Source organism: Pavona decussata, unplaced genomic scaffold (genome assembly GCF_977016875.1).
Source record: "Pavona decussata unplaced genomic scaffold, jaPavDecu1.1 SCAFFOLD_21, whole genome shotgun sequence".
NCBI classification, from domain to species: Eukaryota; Metazoa; Cnidaria; class Anthozoa; order Scleractinia; family Agariciidae; genus Pavona; species Pavona decussata.
In genome coordinates, this window is record NW_028145444.1 from 480,091 (window position 1) to 501,932 (window position 21,842).

Below are 21,842 nucleotides of genomic sequence, written 5' to 3' on the forward strand. Positions count from 1 at the left end.
AAAGGGAAAAAAATGTCAAAGCTATCACAAATTGGATTTAACGCAGGATTGACGTAATTACCAGGCCCCGGTTCTTCAAAGAGTCGGCAACTTTATCCAATGAATAAGTCGCTATCAAGCGAATAAAATGTGTTAGTTGGAGTACATTTTAGCCGCTGGATAGCCATTTATCCACTGGATAAAGTTGTCCGCTTTAAACAACCCGGCTCAGGGCTGTGCAAGGTGGTTCTAATTTTTTGTGTCTGCGGATGACCATGTGACTATTTAAATGAGCATTACTTCCCTGTGGTGCTGTCAATCATGCTGAACAAGTTTGTTCTTACTTTTGAGTCTGTGCATGGTGAAATCCTAAAGTGTGCATGACCATTCAAATGAAAGCTACTGAGCGGTACTTTCCCGTCTAATATTAATTTGGTAGAGTCATCTATTTATTTAGTACATATTAATTAATTGTACTTTTTAATATATTTGCTTGTGGATCATATATACAGTCGAACCTCCACTAACGGCCACCTCTCCACAACGGCCACCTCTCTACAACGGCCACATTTTTTTGTCCCGGCGGACAGTCCATACATTAGCTCTTGTTTAAACCTCTCTACAACGGCAACGGCCACTAAAGTGCGTCCCCAACTGCCAAAATAACCTCTCGACAACGGCCAGTACAGTTCTTTATATAAAAAAAAATCTTCTTTTATATATACTAGTAGTAATCGAAGATTATAGTGCGTCGACCTAGGCCCTTAGGCACCCTACTGGGTTGCATTAATCATGTAAAGATTACAGGAACCTGTAAGTATAGTTGCAAAACATTAGGTTATTGTCTGGGAACAATTGTCAACAGCCGTTAGAAACGTTTTATCCTACCAGTCCCAGGTAGTTATAGGGCATCCGGCGGAAATTTCAGAAAGAAAAGGATCTTACCTTGTCTTGTACTTTTCGTTTTGTACTTTTCGCAGCGAAACCACGAGGAACGGTACGAAACGCGCGCGGGACTTCAAGATGCTATTGTGACGTTTTTATAATAAACAGTGAAAGAAAAGTTCCTCGGAGATGCATGACATGACCACGTTGAAGAAACGTCTGTGTTTTTTTAAACCTTTTTTGCACTTTTTGATATTTATTTTTATATCAATCCTATCCGATATACAACCTCTATTCTCGATTACTCGCGCTTAGGAACATTTACAGCGGTAGGCACTGGGTACGAAACGCGCTGGGCATGATGGACTGTCATTTTCATTATGCTATTGTGACGGTGCGATTTTGCACCGACATATTTTCTCGATTTTTTGCGCTAAGGAACACGCGCGCTGGGCATGATGGACAGTATTGGGACGACTCGATTAGGAAGCGTCTCCTTCATCGACGCAATAAACTGATGCAGTAATCGACATTTGTCTTCGGAACATTACGTCTTTGTATCCATTTTAATGATATACGTATTTTGATTGTGTTCCATTTATATGCTGCAGTAAGCATAAATTGTCTACAATAATATAGCGAATGTTGCAAACCTTGCCCGTTTCGTCTTGTTAACATTTTGATTCAAAACGTTATTTACATTTTATTGTGTATTTTATCTATATATATTATTTAAGATTGGATTGCCATTATAGGCTACAGTAAGCATGAACTTGGCACAATAAACATGTTGTAATTCCCGAAAAGAAGGTGTCATATTACACCCTACCTCCCCATAACGGCCACCTCTCCACAACGGCCACTTTGTTTTGTCCCCAAGGTGGCCGTTGTGGAGAGGTTCAACTGTATTTAGATTCTTTGTAGATTTTTAGGTATCAAAGAACTTCTCGAAAACCACAGTTTTTGTGATAGAAGCTTCCTATTTAAAGATTGTCATTATTATTATACTGTACAAGATTGTTCTAAGTTTTGAGTCTGTGGATGAAATCCTAAAGTGTGACCATTCACATGCATGAAAGCTACTGAGCAGTACTTTTCTGTGGTGCTGTTTACTATGCTTTACACAGACACGGTACAAGGTGATTCTTAGTGCTGGGTCATTATTTAACGGGAGGAGAACTCAGTACTAAGTGTTTATTTATTTATTTTATTTGTGGTTTGGGGGAGGGCCACTTTAAAAAAAAAAACAAGAAAAGAAAATAGGATTTTCTCGAGGACTGTGTGTGGTCTTTTTAGTATTAAGGGTCTGTCACATGATTTGCCAGACGATCTTACATCTCCTGTTAATTCTGACATGATATGTTTTGTTTTTTAAGTTTCTCTATGTTCCGATAGGCTGAGAAGCTCAGTTTTCCTATATTTTACATAAATTATTGAGTGCCAAAAACATTGAAGACTGCTTGAACACAGGCCTAGTTTTCGATAGGTACCTCGCCAAATATCCGCTCATTCCAACAAAAAAAGTATAGTGTCAGAAAGTGATAAAGAATCGACTGGAATAAATCGTAGAATTAATAAACCGAATTGGTAAAGGGGACTTCTCCCCTCAGCTACACAACACTGACACATAAATAAAGTTATTAATTCATTCATTCGTTCGTTTCACCAGTTTCCATTTCTTAATTTTCACGCTAATGTAAAGCGCCGTTCCCAGCGTATATCCCAGAATGCTTTAAGACCTTTTCTTTGCCGGTGAGTACCGGATGCACCCTGCTAGCAGAGCATTTCTTTTGCTTACTCAGTAAAGAAAAAGACAAAAGGAGGTTCTGCTCGCAGGGTGTGCCGGATGATATCTGTCGAGTGATTTATCATTTATCTCTCACATTTTAAGATAATTTTGTAGTCTTTGTAGGTTTGTTTCTGACCTCTTTCGGAACAAAGATCTATAAATAGAGCAATCGTCCGCGAAGCAGAGACGATCTTCACTTCGAGAACCAAGCCTTTATACTATAAACCGGGAGAGGGCCGCAGTTTCTTGGCCTTACTTTTTTTCTAAACTTAGGGGCGCTCCCTCCCTGTTAAATATTAAATGACCGCTCTTTTAATAACGACTTACTTTAGAGCCGTGACGAGGAAGAAATCCTCAAGTGTAACCATTCAAATGAAAGCTACCCAGCAGTTTCGTGTTCATGTTGTTTTATATGTGTTGCGCAACCTGATTCTAATTTCTGAATCCGTGGTTGAAATTCTAATGAGCGATACCTTGTCACGGTGCAGTTTAATTTCCATTGAAATTTAATTTTTCTTCATTGTTTGTAAGTTAATGTGAAAGCGTATGTTCGCTGGTTCTTACAAGATAATCGATCGCAAAAAAAGCTTGGAGCTTAATCTTACATTAAGCTAAACGAAGACAGGTGCAAATGATATTAGATTGCTATTTACATATCAACAACATTTGCTGAAAAAAGAAAAGGCAAGCTAACCTCCCACGTAGCTAAAAATAGTACCTGTGAATTGCGGGAAAAAAAATTGCGCACGTTGATACTGGACCGGGAGTAAAATGTTTGCCTTTTTTAATTGCGTAAGCGAGAAATTGCTCTCAGTCATTTCAGAACAGATGGGTTTAAGATGTCTTTCTGAAGACAAAGAAAAAAGACAAAAAAAACTCCTCCCAACTGGCATGATTGCAAACCATAGCTATATATGTAGTATTAAACTAATTGCCGGTCTATAACATACGGCCTATTTCTTTAGCGTTTGGATTGCTTAAAAGAAAAGAATTCAGTACCAGAAAATGGATAAGCTGACGAACAAAAATGAAATGAAACAACTCTTTATGTAGATTTTATGATCTGTGCCAGTTACATTAAAGTAACGAGAAAAATTCACGAGCTCTCGATTGGTCGCTATTTCAATAATTCATGTTTCAACTGAATTGAAATTTCAGTTTATGTGCAAGCAAAAAGCGTGTAGTTGGCCAAAATACACACGGGCTCAGCATTAGACGCCAGTGATTTATTTAAGAATACAAACGATACAAGTTTTCTAACAGGCATGCAAAAGATGCAAAATCGATCTAAGAGAATTATTTCATTATGGAAACCAAAATCACGGAGATTCACTACAAAACCGTACGAAAGAACGCTGTACACACAACATCGTGTTACAAATTACATCGCCGGCAAAAATTGCCAGCTTATAACCGTGTCCGGTTTACAGGAGGATTACGGTTATAGAGGTTTCCGATTAACCGATGTGTTTGATTCCTCTGAATCTATGAATATGGATATCAGTACATCGTGGCCCTTTGTCACCTGCTTCAAAAACGCGATAAAAACAAATGAAAAAATTTTCCATCTCCAGTTCGAGAGCGAAAGCACAGCCCTTGTATTTTGTGCCAAATTGCTCCACTGTTTACTGGAAATTAAAACGCCTGGCTCCTTTTCGTCGAAAGGCCTTGCATTTTTAGGATTTTCTCCTCAGATTCGGGATTGGAAACACCAATTTTCACAAAGATCCCGATTCTTTCGAAAATAAACGATTCGTTTAAACATCAGTGCGATGCCAGACGGCCCACAAATAAATAGCATTTGTCAAATTTAAAGGCGTTCAAGCAAGGCGAACAGAGCTCGTAGCTGATATATTTTACGTCTTCTGCTCCGCACTTTCCTCTTTAAAGTCACTTTCCCTGGCATTTTTATGAAATAAGCACTGTTCGCTTTGTTCCGAATCACTGCCTTTGCAGTGGATGTCCGGGCAAGCATCCCTTCTCCCTTTTCGTGAACATCTCTGAAACTCACTTTCGTCGATTGCAGGATCAGAATCATGTTCTTTCTTCGCATTATCTTTGTTATTTAAGTTCGTCTCTTTCTCCGTTTCGTCGCTAGCGGGCTCCATTTTTTAGATTTCTACTCTGCATGGATAATTTAACCCGTACTGACCTTCGCGATCGCAGAAATTGCAGGTTATAGTTTGAATACGCTATCACAGGCGGTCCCGTTAAATTAACGAAAGAGATTTTCCTTCGCTTCTTCTTTTCTTCTCCAAGAGCCGACGAAAGGATCGTTTGTTGGCAAAACTAACAGCTATGGTTGTGGAAAATCTTCTGCCTCGTTAAACATGGAGAAAAAGATAATCCGGTGTTTCCCAACACTCTGAAAATCTTTCTCATGGTTGTGATACGCTGATAAATTTATGTACGATGGGCTACGTTTAATTTGGGTTTCGCGACAATGCGAATATTTGTCCTGGCTGTGCGGTTAGGAGAATTCACAAACAAATCATAGCTTAAGCCTGAGAAAAGCACTTACGTATGGGTACGTTTCAATTAAACTCAGAAAATTACTGCGGAAATGTAGAAGATCAATTAAAAGAACTTGCCGTAAAAACTTGAAAGCAGTGTGTGCGCGCCGATGGAAAATTGTGAACGCATTTTGAGCAGCCGTACAGAAACCACCTGTCAGTCATTGACAAGCAATTGACAGCTATTGCTTTTTCCTGGGTTTACTGTCGTCATAGTTACTATAGAAACATATTTCACGGTTCCACAGACCAACCGTGAATACTTTAAAATATAGATAAGTTGCCAGCTCGCAAAATTATCTATTTTTTCTTCATCCGTGAACGATTTTACTTAATTGGGGAGCGACATAAAAGCCTTGGAACTCGTTTGAATGTGTTTTGACAAAAAGGTTCCATATGTATATAATATGACACCGGGGATTTACTTTGTAAAGCGTGTTTTGCCCACGCGTAAATTTACAAAGTCTGCCAGCTTGGTTTGATAGTTTTTGTTCGCCGGCTTGTTTTCTTGAAAACAAGGACAAGATCGTAGAATCGTACACTCCATTAGGCTAATTTTGGTTTCCTTTCTTCCCTGGTTTTTTTTTTTTTTTTTTTTTTTGCCTTTCCTGTACTGAATTTGTAAATCTTTATTATAGTGGTGAATGAAAAAGACGTCGAATTGTAGTTGCAGTTTTCTTGCGATACATCTCCCAAAATCCCAAACATTCACCGACCCGAAAACGCAACAGACGAAACTCCACATTTTCTCGGGCGCTTCCTGTATTTAAAACTTATTTATTCACTTTAAACACCAGTTTCTTTTTACAGTAAAATTAAAAGTGTTATGACATTTACCTACACACTTTTAAATTACGTCTTGACACTGATTTTATGGGAAAATAAGGTGAAAATATTGACATACTTTAGCAAAGGGGCCAGTTCAGGATGCATTCGCCGGTTTGCAACAATGTTTTTTTTTTTTTAATTTATTTTAATCTTGGACAGACAGACAGACACCTTGGAAGAACAAACAGGCGGGATATCAGTTAACAAAAGAGCATTTCTTCCTTTTCTGAAACTAAACCTCTTCCAAATGGTCATCTCAGACGCGACAAAAAGCCCATTTTACAGTTGTGCGCTTAGTAAGCTGAGCCGGGAGATTCGGCGAAAACAGAGAAGTAATCGAGTTTCACCTCGCTCGTTGAAAATGGTTTTAAAGGCTAATTTCATGCTAAAGGTAAAGAAAGGTCAACGTGAAAATTGATGGACAAAAATCTTTAGGAAGAATCTTTATTGATTAGTAATTAAACTCGACTCCAGTCTCGCTTCCTCTCAAAGAGGCCAGGTTCAATGGAATTCTATCCTCAGTGCCAATCACTAAGTAACGCATGTTGACAACCAGCCTAATGTTGATTAAACTTTCCGCCACTTGCTAATGAAAGACAAGTATTGACTTTTCTAAAGCATTAATTTCAGCAGAATTTAGCCGGGAAACGTTGACAGTTCAGCGCCTCGAAGAAAGTTTCTCCAAAAAAAAAAAAAACCCTTTGGCCATTGCACGTTGTTGGTGAGACAAACCATGTGCAACGCACGTTAAACCCATGTGTAATGCACGTGCAGAGTCATGTATAACGCAAGCGCAGGAGTCTCCTACGCAGCCGGACACAGCGGCAAAATGAGTGCGCATGCTCCGCAGATTTGTAATTCGAGCGTCGATTCAAGCGAGAATCGATTACGAATGCTCCACTTCAATCGCCAAATTCACACCTGCTACCACAATATTTTTTTTTTGTTGAATAAGATATGTGATGGAGGAAGTTCGAAGGAACCTTTCCTGAAAGCGGCAACCTAATCTATTTTGATTTGGGCTTATCCCCGGGAAACGAAAACAAACAATGGGAATTTTAAAAACGCCGCCATTTCGCCGCGTAAGATTGCTCACGCGTAACGAGCATGCGCACTTATTTTGCCGCTGTGTCACGCAGCCGTGCTCTGTGTTGTCACGCAACGCTCCTGTGGGGAGGAAAGTCGCGTGACAACACAAAAACGGCTGCGCAGCGCAGGAGACTATGTATAACGTACGTGCAGAGTCATGTGTAGCGCAAGTGCAGAGAAACGCATAACACACGTGTTTAGAGTCACCATATAGCTCGTCAGCCCTCCGTTTAATGACGTTCTCGTCGCTGACACTGTCGTTGTATTATTTCAGTTCCTAACATGGCCACTTCCTTATCTTTGAACAAAATTAAGATCCGCAGTTTATATGGGTCACGTCTGTTGTAGGTCTGCTAGAAGTTCATCAAATTTAAAAGCATTCTCTCGAAAACCGCAAAGTTCTCCATCCAACCGCTCCTAGAAAAAAAAAAGGTGGTTAATCTACCTTTTTTTGACAGTCTTTCAATCTAAAAAGTACATCGTATAGGCTGTCAGGTTTTGCAGTATTCAAGAATGCAATCACTTCTAATTCATTCGTATTCTTTAAAGTGCTTTTAATTACTTTTAATTACTTTTAAAGCTATTCACGGTCTGGCGCCGTCTATATAAGCGAATTAATCTCAATCAAAGATGTATCATTAGGTAGATATTGCCTGCGTTCAACGAAGTCTTTGACGTTAAACTATCCTGCTTTGAGGTCTCGCAAGACTCTCGGAGACCGGTCCTTTTTCGTGGCCGCCCCCAAATTATGGAACGAGCTGCCTACTGAGATCAGGGACCTAAATTCAATTAACGACTTCAAATCGGCAATCAAGACTTATCTTTTTAGACAAGCCTTTTTATAGTTTTTATATATTTAAATTTAAATTTACATTTGTATTTTTATATATATATACATATTTTTATTTTTGTCTTATGGTCATACTGTAATGCGCAATTGAAAATTTATATTGATAATTGCGCAATATAAATTAATAAAGTTATAAAGTTATACAGCTTTTATGGAATCAACCCTCCAGTCGCGCTTCGATAATACCTTCATGAAAACAAACTCGAGTTCATCTGAGCTCTTGGTTTGGTTGATGTACGCTTCAGCTGTCATAACTGACAACTTGGGTTGTTTCACCCGTCCGTGCTCCTCAATCTATCCTTGAGAGAGTTCTGATTGGTTGGTAGATCTCGAGAGAATGTAGCTCAATAGGCCATTTCCGAGTTGCTGTGAACCTCACTATGAAAGCGAGGCTAGGAGCAAAACTTTTCATATGAAAAATTAGTTTTGTTTGCAAATGAATGAAAACTAAGTTCATAACGAAAACTTTGTACTTAGCCTCGCTTTCATAATGAGGTTCAAAGCAACTCGGAAACGCGTCAAAACATCACCGAAATTTGTTTCCTCAAGTCGTTAGAATGACAAACCAGAGCAAATCTGATTTTGGAGGATCCATTCTAGTCACGACCTTCCTAGTAAGTAGTCCATTTTTTATTTTGTGGAGTTGGCGTTGGGGGGTTCGACATTCACTACTGCTACGTTTTATTTAACTTCATGACGTACCATAATATTATCCAGAGTCAGTAGCTCTGTGTCCTGAAAAAGGCTCAATGGCGGCGCTGTTTGACACTCGCGAAAGAAGCTACCAAGGTCTCCGGCAGATGTATCCGAGTGCGATGCAAATGCTGGTTTCTGGAAAAGCAAGCAAACAAACAAAATCAAGCGCGGGAAAATATCGAACACTTAACATGCAACTGGTGCCAAGCGCGGGAAAATATCGAACAGTTGACATACAACTGATGCCAAGCGCGGGAAAATATCGAACACTTAAACATGCAACTGGTACCAAGCGCGGGAAAACATCGACCAGTTAACATGCAACTGGTGCCAAGCGCGGGAAAATATCGAACACTTAAAATGCAACTGGTGCCTAGCGCGGGAAAACATCGAACAGTTAACATGCAACTGGTGCCAAGCGCGGGAAAATATCGAACAGTTCACATACAACTGGTGCCAAACGCGGGAAAATATCGAACACTTAACATGCAACTGGTGCCATGCGCGGGAAAATATTGAACAGTTAGCATGCAACTGGTGCCAAGTGCAGGAAAATATCGAACACCTAACATGCAACTGGTGCTTAGCGCGGGAAAACATCGAACAGTTAACATGCAACTGGTGCCAAGCGCGGGAAAATATCGAACAGTTCACATACAACTGGTGCCAAACGCGGGGAAATATCGAACACTTAACATGCAACTGGTGCCAAGCGCGGGAAAATATCGAACACTTAACATGCAACTGGTGCCATGCGCGGGAAAATATCGAACAGTTAGCATACAACTGGTGCCAAGTGCAGGAAAATATCGAACACTTAACATGCAACTGGTGCCAAGCGCGGGAAAACATTGAACAGTTGACATACAACTAGTGCCGAGGTCGGGAAAAGTGCTTTTGAACAATTTGGCAGTATTTCAGGTGCGTGGTCTAGGAGGCGCTCATTTTTCAGTCAGTGGATGACATCTTGAAGCATAACTTTACCGTGAAAATCTGATGATCCTTAAATCTAAACTTGAGTTTTACAAGGTGTGACAAAGCACTCACCAGTTCCACCATGACAAAGTCATCGTCCCACCCCAGTTGACTGGGTGCTGGCGGCGCCTGCGCTGTAGATGGTCTTTTCTCCACCTTGTCCGACGAACTATCCTATATTGTTAAGAGGAAAGAAAGTATGGGTAGATAGCCTTGAGCAAGAACTCGAGAAGCTCGCTATTTTGCTAGCAACAGCGTCATTGGACTATGTGCATGTGTAGGTCATGGAAAATTTTATTACAATACACCATCTCAAAGTTCACCTAATCCCAGCCCAGAAGACACACTTCACATACCGTTCTTTTGAGTATTGCTGGTGAATTCTTAACACTACTCTCTGCAGGTAAACTGCTTCCTGGTTTGATGTCCTCTTCACGTCGTAAAAGTGACGCAAACGGCGGAGTAGCGGACAAGTTTGAAAGCATAGACTGTGAAAACAAAAACAAAACCCTGAAGTGTTAACTTAAAGTTAATAAAGCTAGAACTAACCGGCAAAATTATTACGAAAAGCACGTGCAGAAATTCGGTGAGTTTTACGTCTTGTAGTGTGGTGCTAATGTTTGAATCTGTGAATGAAATCTTAAAGTGTCACCTTTCAAGTAGCCTCTTCTTTGAACAACACTTTCCCGTAGAGCTGTTTATAAATTACTCTGTACAATGTTGTTCTAACGTTTGAGTACACAGTACATGGATAAAATCCTAAAGTGTGACCATTCAAATGAAAGCTTCTGAGTAACAATTTCCGCTAGTACTATCCGTTTCTCAATTTTCATCTAGCGACAGAAGTTAGACCTCTGCGATGCCGGTGCAGTGCTCTACCAACTGAGCTATCAAGCCAACTGGGAGCTGGTCATATTTTGAGTTCGTAATATATCCGTGAAGGATGAATAAATGAATGTAAACATATGAAACATATATTTTGAACTGCGGATGAAAGATCAAATAGAAAGATCAACTGCGAGGATCTTTCTTCTGTTTGATCCTTCATCCGCAGTTCAAAATATATGTTTCATATATTTACATTCATTTGTACCGTAACGTTGTTACAAAGTAAAAAGGAAAACCAACTTACTATTTCAGGAGAGCACGGACTGCTGACAAACGCTCCCTTCGTTCGAATTTGAGCACAGTTTATTGGTCTAGAAGAGCTTGAGGTTCTTTTGAGATAAAGCAGTGAATAAGTTGATAATTAAACGAATCAAAATAACAACAGAACTTGCACACTTTTACGCGTACATTATTTTGCGCAAGCTTTACTACATGACTTTTTCAGTTTTTCCCTAAAAGCCACAAGGCCTCTATTTATAGAGCGTTTTTCAATTGAGTGTCGTAAAACCAAAGTAATTACTCTGGTCAATCACAACAGATGTAAACAACACAATCAGCCAATCAGAATAGGTAGGAAATACATGTAACCGGCGCCAAGCGCGGGAAAACGCGTACGGCCAAAACACGATTGGTTTTGGTTTGGATTCCCATTGGTTGAGAAAGTGACGCGAGTTTTGTTAACCAATCACAGAGCGTAGTAGTGCAAAACCAAACAAACGCTAATTATTTTCGACGCTCAATTGAAAACCGCTCTATTGCGTTTCTAACTTATTTCAAGACTGTTGAAATGCTTACTGTGACCATTGAAACCAAAGCTATTGAGCAGTACTGAGAAGGTTTCTTTGCCCCTGTTTATCACGATCATGCAGCACCAATCCGACAATACAGGGTGGTTCCCTGAGGCTGACGTTAAAATTCTTAATTGGAATTGGAAGCTATATCGAGCAGCAGTTTCCATTGGCTGCTTATATTGGTGTAACTCTACATTCTGTAAATTTCTCATGTGCGTGTTACATAGGGTACAACATTACTTTGGAGCTATTCCGGAATATGAATTTCCTCTGTACAAGGTGGTTCTACTTTTTGAGTCTGTGGATGAAATCCTAAAGTGTGACCATTCAAATGAAAGCTAGTGAGCAGTATTTTTCTGTGGTGCTGTTTATTATGCTGTACAGGATGTTTCACTAGTCACTACGTCAAACTAGTAAGTGATGTTTGGCTTTCAATTTCTCTCTAAATAAAAATTGAACAGAACGCGCCAAATTCTTAGTGAAGCATTTTTCAGATAAGGGTTTATTAAGACGTTGTGTAATTAGCACATGACAACTATTGCGTCTGATGTTACGTATTCTCTGGGGATCCAGTTCCCGCCATTTCCAGCTAGTTAAATATTCGTTTAGTGCTTGTCACTTTGCCAGTTACAATGTAGGCTTCGAGAGTAAAGATCTAGTTTTAAACGGTTGCCTCTAATTCACCTTTCAAACGTCTGCTTTGCAGTGGCGCTGTTTTCCTGAGAGAGCCGTCGTATGAAGGGTGGTGGGGATGCCGTACTAAACCTGTGAGCTGAGAATGGTGGTGTATTGGAAGATACTGTTGAACACTGAGTTACTTCCGTCTCTGTTGCACTGGCTATCTGCTCTGCAATGTGATGTCTATGAAAAAAAAAAAAGAAAAGAAAGAACAAAGGAAGAAAGGATCAATAAATTTACACTAATTTTGCCAAAATTCATAGGTCTGGAGATCTTGGTAATCAGTCAATTTATCTAAAAGACACCATGCATATATACACATCTTGGCGTTAATGAAAAAATTCCTTCTTTAATTTTCACATGCCCAGTTTTCTTTTTGTATGAGCCCAGCAGTTTTTCAAAAGCCATTCTTTTAAATAAATTATTACCACAATTGAAGGGCTAAGAGCATAATCAACCTAAATGCATTTCAGACTGCTTTTTGTTGTTTAAGTTCAGATTCACCAGAATTTTTGCATGTGGCCTTGAATTCCTTCAGGTAACATTGCTCCAATGTTTTATCCGCTACTTTACCCTTCGTTTTGTGATATTAATGGCAATCTTGCCCTTAATCATAGGTGATTAATGCAAACAAAGCGCAAAGTAGCCCTTAGTAAAGTAAGTAAGTAATTTATTTAGTGTCAAATACACAGGGGGTGGTCTCCCAGTCCCCCGAGCCACAGGCTCATGATATAAGTGTTTGACAGTATAAAAAAAAGATAATAACTACTAATTAAATTAAAAAGTAACATCTAAATATAAATAAATAAAAATAAATCGGGTCAGAGGCAATTGCTGCATTGACAGCCGTTAAAATTTAACTTAGTTAAAAGTCTCCGAAAGGATGATGCATTAGGTGCGTTTTTTACAGCAGATGGCAACTGGTTCCAGATGTGTGAGATCATGTACGCATATGAGCCATGAAGGAATCTACTATTGTATGAAGTTTGTACAACATTTAGACCATTGCTTCTAAGATTATATGGTGTAACTCGGGATTTGAATAAATTGGCTACATAGCCTGGACCATTCTCCTTGAAACATTTAAAAAATATCATCAAAGATTGTTCTATGCGTCTATGTTCCAATGTATTCATGTCTGCCATCCTAAGAATTGATTCATAATCAGTACTTTTCCCCATGTTCATTATAGTTCGTAGACCATAATAGTTCGCATCTTCCAGTTTCTTGTTAAGTGTTTTACCTATACCCATAAGTAAAGAGTTGCGGTATTCAAAATGTGATAATACAAAGCTCTTATAAAGAAGCAACATAGTGTTTGCCGGTACTAAGCGCTTAAGGCGGCGAAGTGCGCCTATCTTAGAATATACTTTCTTCAGCATGATACTTATATGTTCTTTAAAAGATAATTTGTTATCTAAACATATTCCTAGGATCTTTAAGTGGTTGTTAATATCAACGGGAGTGCCGGCAAACTCCAGGTCATATCACTCTGTTGATTTTACCCTCTACAGCCATAACAGAGCAGATTACTTTATTATGCCAAAATTTACTAACCTGCTGATACAAAGAACTCTAACATTTAACATCGTACATTTTACCTCCTGGATTTTATTTAAAATGAGTTATCCTCTCTCTGAACAGTATGAGCCCAGTGTAAGTGAGCCATCAGAATCAGGTCAAGAATGAAAGCATGGTTACCCTATACAAGATAGCTTTTTGCTGGTGTGGAAACCAAACCAGATAGCTGTTTGTTCATACTGAAATTCTGATTTTGGCCTATTTTTACGCCAGAGCATCTCTGCAATGTGCCGGTCAAGAAGACAGACACTTTGTAATAGGTAAGTTTTCTGTCCCGCTCCAAGTGTAAATATATAAACAAGAAACTGCATAGACACCTTCAATAAATTTAATTCTTTATATAGTATAGTACGAACAACCATATTTTATTGTTTCTTTTTTTTTTCTGCCAATTTGGTTCAATTTAGACTGGACAGACTTTTGTACCTTCAAAAAAATTGATCTCGTATAGTGCGTGTGAACACGGCCTGAAATTTGTGTGATACCTTGCTTCAGCTGTCAAGTCAAATGTCCCATGTACGCCTGGGACGCATGGTAAAACACCATCCAGCTGATCACGTGATGCTCTTGTCAATTCAGAGCTGAAATGGTTACTCTGAACCATGACTTGTGACCTGAGGAAAAAAACACAAACACTGCTATTGAAGGGTAATTAATCTGCCTCACTAAGGATGACGTGGGTCATTCCACACACGATCTGGCCTTTTCACAAAAAAAAAATTGACATCAGTATTCTGCCATTGAGATATGTCCAGAAATGCACACTTAATGAGATTCATGAACTGTATGACAGACATCACAAGGTGTCCTCTAACGTTAATTCTTACTATTTAAATGCACATAATTCTGTCAATCATGAAGTCATATGAAAATGACAAAAAGGTCTGTTTTATATGAAGTACCCAAATTCAAAGTTAGGTGCATTTCTGGACATAAGTGCTGGCATCTGCGACTCTTTACCCGTAAGATACAACCACTCAGTGACATACACGATGTACTAAAGGGTTTGCAATTTTAAATTTTAAATGGGAGACCATCACAGTTATGCACACAACTTTCATCATAGTAATGAATGCAACTTTCATCTGCAGGGCTCTCAAATATATATGATTTTCATATTTTCACTTATCCAGTTTACATTAAGCATGCACTCCTTAAAATGAAAAAAACAAAAAAAGAAAAGATGGAGCAACACTTCTCCCTTTATACAGTCAATCCTCCTGTAAGTGGACACCCTCAGGGAAAAAAGTGTCCCCTTAAGAGAGGTGTCTGCCTATGAGAGGTTAAAAATGTAGTGTTTGTATGTAGGTGAGAACATGACCAAGTGTCTGCTTACGAGAGGTGTCCACCTACGGGAGGTGTCTGTTAGCGGGGGTTCAACTGTATCTAATAAGTTACTTGTTGTCTCCAGTTCTACATCTCTACCGATTATAATGGTTACCTTCACAGGTCTAAAGACATTATAAGCTAAGTTGACATATCATCCACCCACCTCTCAGGTAAAGCCAGCTTTGTTCTATAAGCAGCAGATAGAGTGATGGATCCCACAGGAGTACCAATTGAACCAACTCTCAAGGTCTGAAAACCTATGTACAAAGACACAAACTCAGACAAGCACAGTGTAATAATAAACTAAGACAATGTCAACCCTGTTAACTACAAGAAACTGTTGCTAAATTATGTACCACCTCATGCCGCAAAATTTCCTAATAAAATCTAAATGCAGTGAAATCATAGTCTGTGCTGGTTTTTGGACATAAAATTTAAGGAGTATTCAATCACTAAAAACTTCAGGAGTTTTCAAGGAGTATTCAAAGCAAGTTTACTTTGTCTTGCACTATATGTTTCAAAATGTTTTCATTGTCAACAGCAACTTTAAAAAAGCTTCCCCGGATATATAATGCATTCTAAGAGACAACCATAAATAGGACATATTAAATTTCCTGATTTATTATCAAATCTGTAATAATTCAAAAACAGGGATGCATGAAAATTTCAATTTCAAGGAGTTTTCATTATTTCCAAGCACTTTCATATTAAATAAATAAACAAATAAAAAGCCACAGTCTATTTAGCCAAAATCTAGCCATTTGCACGAGTGCAGCTTACACACTATAAGAAATAGTTCTAATCTAACAAGGGGTTGAGACTTGTTTTGGTCCACTTGTTGTCTGGGCAAACATTCTTGATCATTCCAAGAATATTGGGAGAATATGGTAGAAACCATGCTACAAGTTGAACAAAGACATGCCGAGGAATTTCCTCAAAATTCTGCTTTGCATTTTTTTTCTCCACAAGATTCTGAAGTAGAGACACTTCCATCCTCCATCTTTTATACACAGTGTTCTGATCGCTGCTAAGCTGTTAACAAGCCCCAAACCCGTTTATACAATATAAAGATAAACAAACTATGCCAGGTGATATTGTCAAGAAAAACCTTGACATTGGTCACAATAAAATACAAGCAAACAACTGCATGACCAAATATTCTGCTTGGTAAGCACTTATTACCTTCTCCAAGCTCTTGAAATCTGACTTCACCAAAATAAACCCTTAAAAATAAAAATAAAAATTCAGAATCAAAACAGCATATAATTTTTTCCCAAAGGATGTTCCATCTAGAAAAACTCACATGCATGGATAATATAAATTGTGTTTGCAAGAAAACAGGTTGCCAAAAAATAACACAATATTTGCCTGACACAGTTCATGTTGATACAAAGCAAATCAACATCATCAAATGGTTCCATCCACTCACAAAACAGATCCTCTATAGCCACATCGCACCAGACTTGAAAAGGATGGTTTTTGTGGATGGAGAAAAGCTGGCGAACCCAGCTTGAAACCCTCAAAGCAAGGCAAGAACTGACAACAAACACAGCCTATATCATGCTTAGTGCAGGACGTGAATGCAGAATTCCTTAGTAGAGGGCAACTGATTTAGAACAACTGAGCCAAACATGCCCCATAACATTAAGACAAACTTTCAGAAGTACACTAGATTCCTGCAATCTTGAACCTTCTATACAAGAATAACATTGGTTGGAAAATTTACGTTCACTGATGATACGCTTGCCTGGTGAGTGGTTTTCAATGATATCCCAGACTTCAGTAACCTTTGTTACACATAACCTGCAATCCAATCCTAGAAGTATGCAGGACGTTTGTCCCATGAACCTACATGTAGTTTAATGGCCTTAGCTCCCATGAGGCTCCTGTAGCTGAGTGGTCAGGTTAACTGAACTAGTTATCGGAAGGTCTTAGGTTCGACTCCTGATACGGCGCATTTGATCATATTCAGATGTTAATTTGCGCCTAATAAGTAATAAATTATTATTATTATTATTATTATTATTATTATTATTACTATTATTATCATTATTATTATTATTATTATTATTATTATTATTATTTGATAGGAGCACTTGAGATTACCTTTTCCAAGTATGCCTGTGTCATTTGCTGAATAATATATCATTCTCAATTTTCTCTTACTTGTAACACATCATAAAGTCTGCTCCTTGTTTCCGTGACAGCTGATAGGCAGGTGTCACTCTTGTGACTGACACAAGAGACTTGAGCAGCATTCCAATCCTGTTATAAACTGTGTAGGTCACTTTAGCATTTGGATCAACTCTGTCATTCATACCAAGACACCAGGTCTCTAAAATCATTGATTCTCCCTGCAAGAAAACAAAATAAATTAATGATAGGGAACAGGGATGCCTCCCACCAATGTGGCCTGGGTTAGATTCCCGGTGTTGACGGCATATGTGGGTTGAGTTTCCTGCTGGTTCTCGTTCCTGCTCCGAGTTTCAAAAACCAAGATTCCAAATTCCTTTTTAGCAGATCAGATGAAAAAAAAGAGTAAGTCTTTCTCTATTAATAGTATTGCAACCACAAGTATTAAAACATGAAGAATCTTCTTCATAATGTTTTAATGCATCTTTTAATTAACAAAAATGTTGAAAGCATCTTTTGACATGGTAAAGAAAGAAAAATGGTAAATTTTAATCTTAGTTATGTAATAACACCAGGTTGACCTAACTTTAAAACTGTGTTCTCTCAATTAATTAAGTCTCAGAGCAGATGGTTTAAAAGATCTGTTGGCCATAGAGGGAGGGAGGGGGGGGGGGAAAGAAAGGGAAAGGAAACTTAAATAGAAGTACTCTTTAACTAACACTTAACCTGATTTTAAAAGCCATTAAAACATAACTGTACACAAACACAACAGAGGTCACACTCACAGTGTTTTGAGCATGGCTCTTACCTCACTGGTTTTCAGTGATATCTCAACGCACATAGGACTTTCCTTGGAAGGAAGTCTTCCACTTGTGACTTTCTTCACCTCCGCAGCAACATCAGGATGATCATTTATTGCAAGATTGAACTGGAAAGAGAGATTTGACAATAGTTTTAAAAATTGTACCATACAAGCACCAGTCTCTTAATACATAAATATGAAGTTATCACTTTATTAAAATGTAGGCTAAATGTTTATTATTATAGGCAAAGTTAATTTCAAGCCAATGCAGGCAGCTGCAGTAGTCTCCCCCTCCAGCGTGCAGGACCCTTCGGGGTGACCTCAGAGGCTTGCAGCTTGTCTTGTGACTTACGTCATATCTTGTGCTGGCATTTGGAGCTGATCATTGCAGATCTCTGGTTTCTTTAATTGCTTTTGTTTGAAAAGCTTCCTCAAACATTGTTGGTTCCATATAAAGATGGATATGTCACATAATGTAAACATAACCTAATTGTAACTTCAGTTAGTAACATAAATGGCATGTTTTGACCTGCAGTCAAGTGAGTTTTAAGGTGGCTTACTACAGTTTTCTGGAGTGAAAGAAGGCCTTAAATGAACTTAAGAAAAACGCCAAGAAGAATTTCCTTGGACATTTTTTCTAGTACAGTAAATACCATAGAGATAATTTTGAGTCAGAAATTAAATTTTGAATGCTCAAAAAGTGTTAAATACAAAAGAATAAGTCCTAGTGGGGGCCTGGAAACTACACCTTTTAGAGTTGCCTGGCTTTAAATCTAGCCGTACGACCCCACTTCAAAATTTCAGGATTAGGAAAGTGCGCAAAAATGAGTATTCACAGAGAAGAACACGAAATTTTGTCAGGGAGAAATTTGGCAAATGACAAAATTGGGAAATTTTGCCTTATTTGAAAATTCCTAAAAAAATTTCTGACAGATTTTCTTTAAAAAATGTTCATGTTTCCGTTTTAGTGTTTTCTGTCAACAGCAAAAATTTCAGCATTGGTTGTACGGCTAGATTTGGAAAAATTAAGCGAGAAAAAATAATTATTGCGACCTACGGCGAGAAGACCATTGCGCATGCTTGCTCTGGAAAAACCCAGGTTCCAGCGCACGCGCGCGCTCCAACTGGTGAGTGCATGCTGCCGTCGTGTTCAAACATTTGGTGCAAAATCACAACTCTGCAAAGGCTTTAAGGCTGTTAAGGAACGGCAACCATTAGACAACACGTTTTTTCAGTTATCAAGCCCAAAAATGATCTAGCTACTGTAATCACACCTCTGAAACCGACCTGGAATACCAGGAAATTTTTCAGAGAGCTGCCATTTTGTTTTTGTGCTCGCGCCATTTCCTCAGCAAGCTCACGTGATTTTCCTCACGCGTGATACTTTCGCGTGCTTTGGGCAGCGCGCGCGCATATCAAAGAATCGCAGAGTACAAAAACTGTAGTAAGCCACCTTAAGAGGACGTTTCAAGTGTCTTACCCAGTCTTGACCCATGGCATTGGGTTTGGACTTTGTGTGAATCTTTTCCCCAAGACGCGACTGAACAATGACTTGCACAGCCTAAGAAAGAAGCATGCACTCATGTAATGTCTTTTGCATTCAGTAGCATATTAAGCTTCAACTCATTTCTTAACCCTTTCACCACTAATATCAAACAACAAATTCTCCTATCTTGTTTCCATACTTTTCTTATAATAGTATAGGGAGAAGTTATTAAAATATCAAGAAAATTCACCTTTGGGTGATCATATCCTTAAATTATTCTCATGACATCAGGGTTCAATAATCATTGATATTACAAGGAGAAATTTGATGCTGATCACTGTTAGAGCTTAAAGGTTTATTTACATGTACGTCTTCATTTTGTATGTTTCCAATAGTATTTAAAAATTATCTGTTCCACTCCTGCCATTGTACTGGTTGAAGCAATAAATCAATTAAGGATTTGTGTAAAAAAAAAAATCCAAATTATTACACAAAATGTTTTAGAATGATGTATTATTCAGTAAGTGACAAGGCATAATCGGAAAAAAAATCTGAGTGCTCCCGTACCAGGAGTCGAACCTAAGACCTTCCGATTACTAGTTCGGATGCTCTACCAATGAGCTACAGGAGACTCATGGGAGCTAAGCTAAGGCCATTAAACTAGGTTCATGGGACAAACATCCTGCATACTGCTAGGATTGGAATGTCATGTGGGGTATATGCCCAATGGAATAAATGCGATGGAATATTTTAAGCCTGATGAATAAATGAGAATGACGTATTATTCAGTAAGTGACACAGGCATAATCGGAAAAATTATGACTATAGGTCTATTTGCTGCAACACTTTTATAATTAGTAGATATCACAAAATTTAGTGTGGTACTATTTTCTTAAATGTAGGCCCACAAAATATCCATAACTCCCCATGGAAAGGATTTGTCTTAATACTTGACTCCCCCCCCCCCCCCCCAACACACACACACACACACACACAACCCTCTAGAAAATTCCATCAGGTCAAAGCAGTTTGTAAAATTTAGTTAATGAATTAATAAACTAACGCTATAATAATAATAATAGTTGATGCAGATCCATATTCTAAGATGAAAAGCAAGTGAAACTCAAGGTGTAAATCTCGAGAGAATTTTTACCACCAGTGCAAATTCAACTGCCTTGCAACATGCACTTCATCAATTTTATACTGAAAGCAAATTTTATATTAAACGCATACGTCATGGAACACAAAAATAGCTGTCGTGTCATTCACCGGCCTCGGCGCATAACAGATAATATTTTCCCCAAATTATAAGTCTTATATCAACAAATATTTTTCCTAAGTGTCACAAATAACCAACAGTTTAGTAGCCTTAGACAAACCAAACTAAAATCTGGAAATTGAAGCTTCGATACGATTAGGTCTGTCTATATTAATCAGATTGTACTCGTCGTGTTAGCGACATCACAAGCTGAAATATTAAAGTCTTGATTATATAACGGAATTGATCAATACACCGTACGTCTAGCACCATATATAGCTATATATATAGCTACCACCCTTTCGAAATTTATCTACACAACATCACCGCCAAGACAAGTACATACATCACTGTGAGAAAAGACACCTTCCGGCACAAAAAAGCTTACCTTCAGCGAAAGAAATTTTAAAAACTTCTTGAGATCTCGTTCTTCTTGAGTTCCTAGAGTTCTTGACCTCTCCGCCATTTCGCCCATGGATACAACTCCGATCTAGTTCGATGAAATATAGGAAGAAACTGTATTGAAATTCCAAAACAAAACAACTTCTTGTCGTACTGAACCACCAGCTTCCGCCGCCATTGAAAACAACACTGCTCTAGTGCCAGTCTCCTAACCGCTATGTTGACCATAGTTCTGTGCGCGCAGTTTCCCGAAAATAAAATCAAAACTTCCGGAGTTTTCAACATTTTAACTTTCAAAAGTTGGGAGTTTTAATAAATGCGCACCAGGTGTAGGTTGCTTGAAACTCCCGAAAACATTTCGGACCCGAAATTTTTGTTTTTGTGCATGCATACTGAGCTTCATGACGCTCCTGTATCTATTGGAACAAAGCCTCCCAAGAAATTATTTAAGAAAGCTCTTTTGACATTGTACTTCTCTTAGTATAATTATTTTGCTCTTATCACGCTTGTTAATAGTTCTGTCCTGGGTCAATGTGTGTGTGTGTATACTATTTTTTCTTTTGTTTTGCTTTTTTTTTTATTCTCCCTTACAAAAAGCGATAATTTAACCATCTTTGCTAAGGGTGAAGTTAAACTTGTTTGCCCTTTCTCCGTTACATATATTTACCCTATTTTTTCTTCTTTTCTTTTTTGTCAATAATTTTTTCTGTTTTGATGTATTGTGAGGAAATGAATAAAGGCAAAGGAATTCGATTTTTAGTAACATGCTGAAAACTTTTCGAGGTTTAGATACGCATTGCATAAGACAGCAGGAAGGAATATAGAGAACTGGAACATTTTGGATTTGGCAAGATGTAGAAAGAAGATCCCTGGAGTCATTAGCCTGTTCC

General features: G+C 38.4%; 1 protein-coding gene and 1 long non-coding RNA gene across 2 annotated transcripts in view; one reads left to right on the plus strand and one right to left on the minus strand.

Moving 5' to 3' along the window:
* Nucleotides 1–21,842, plus strand: part of LOC146486060 (uncharacterized) — a 65,067-nt gene that overhangs the window by 39,756 nt on the left and 3,469 nt on the right. The gene's annotated exons all lie outside the window — the stretch shown is intronic.
* On the minus strand, nt 7,299–21,148 carry LOC146486065 (autophagy-related protein 13-like). Its single transcript, XM_085097876.1, has 13 exons — nt 20,939–21,148; nt 19,287–19,367; nt 17,813–17,932; nt 17,038–17,225; nt 16,054–16,094; nt 15,035–15,128; nt 14,028–14,156; nt 11,968–12,144; nt 10,737–10,821; nt 9,961–10,092; nt 9,677–9,778; nt 8,636–8,764; nt 7,299–7,500 (listed from the first exon to the last, which is right to left on the minus strand). Exons 1-13 carry the CDS (start codon nt 21,023–21,025, stop codon nt 7,417–7,419), a joined length of 1,449 nt encoding a protein of 482 aa, XP_084954002.1. The 5' UTR covers nt 21,026–21,148; the 3' UTR covers nt 7,299–7,416.

Bases quoted from the DNA above. Each gene is read 5' to 3' on its own strand.
- LOC146486065 (XM_085097876.1), bottom strand. From the start codon at position 21,025: ATGGGCGAAATGGCGGAGAGGTCAAGAACTCTAGGAACTCAAGAAGAA. The intron at 17,226-17,812 runs GTAAGAGCCATG...GTTTTCTTGCAG, and splicing joins TATCACTGAAAACCAGTGAG to GGAGAATCAATGATTTTAGA. The intron at 10,093-10,736 runs GTAAGTTGGTTT...TTGTTTTCACAG, and splicing joins GTCCGTGCTCTCCTGAAATA to TCTATGCTTTCAAACTTGTC.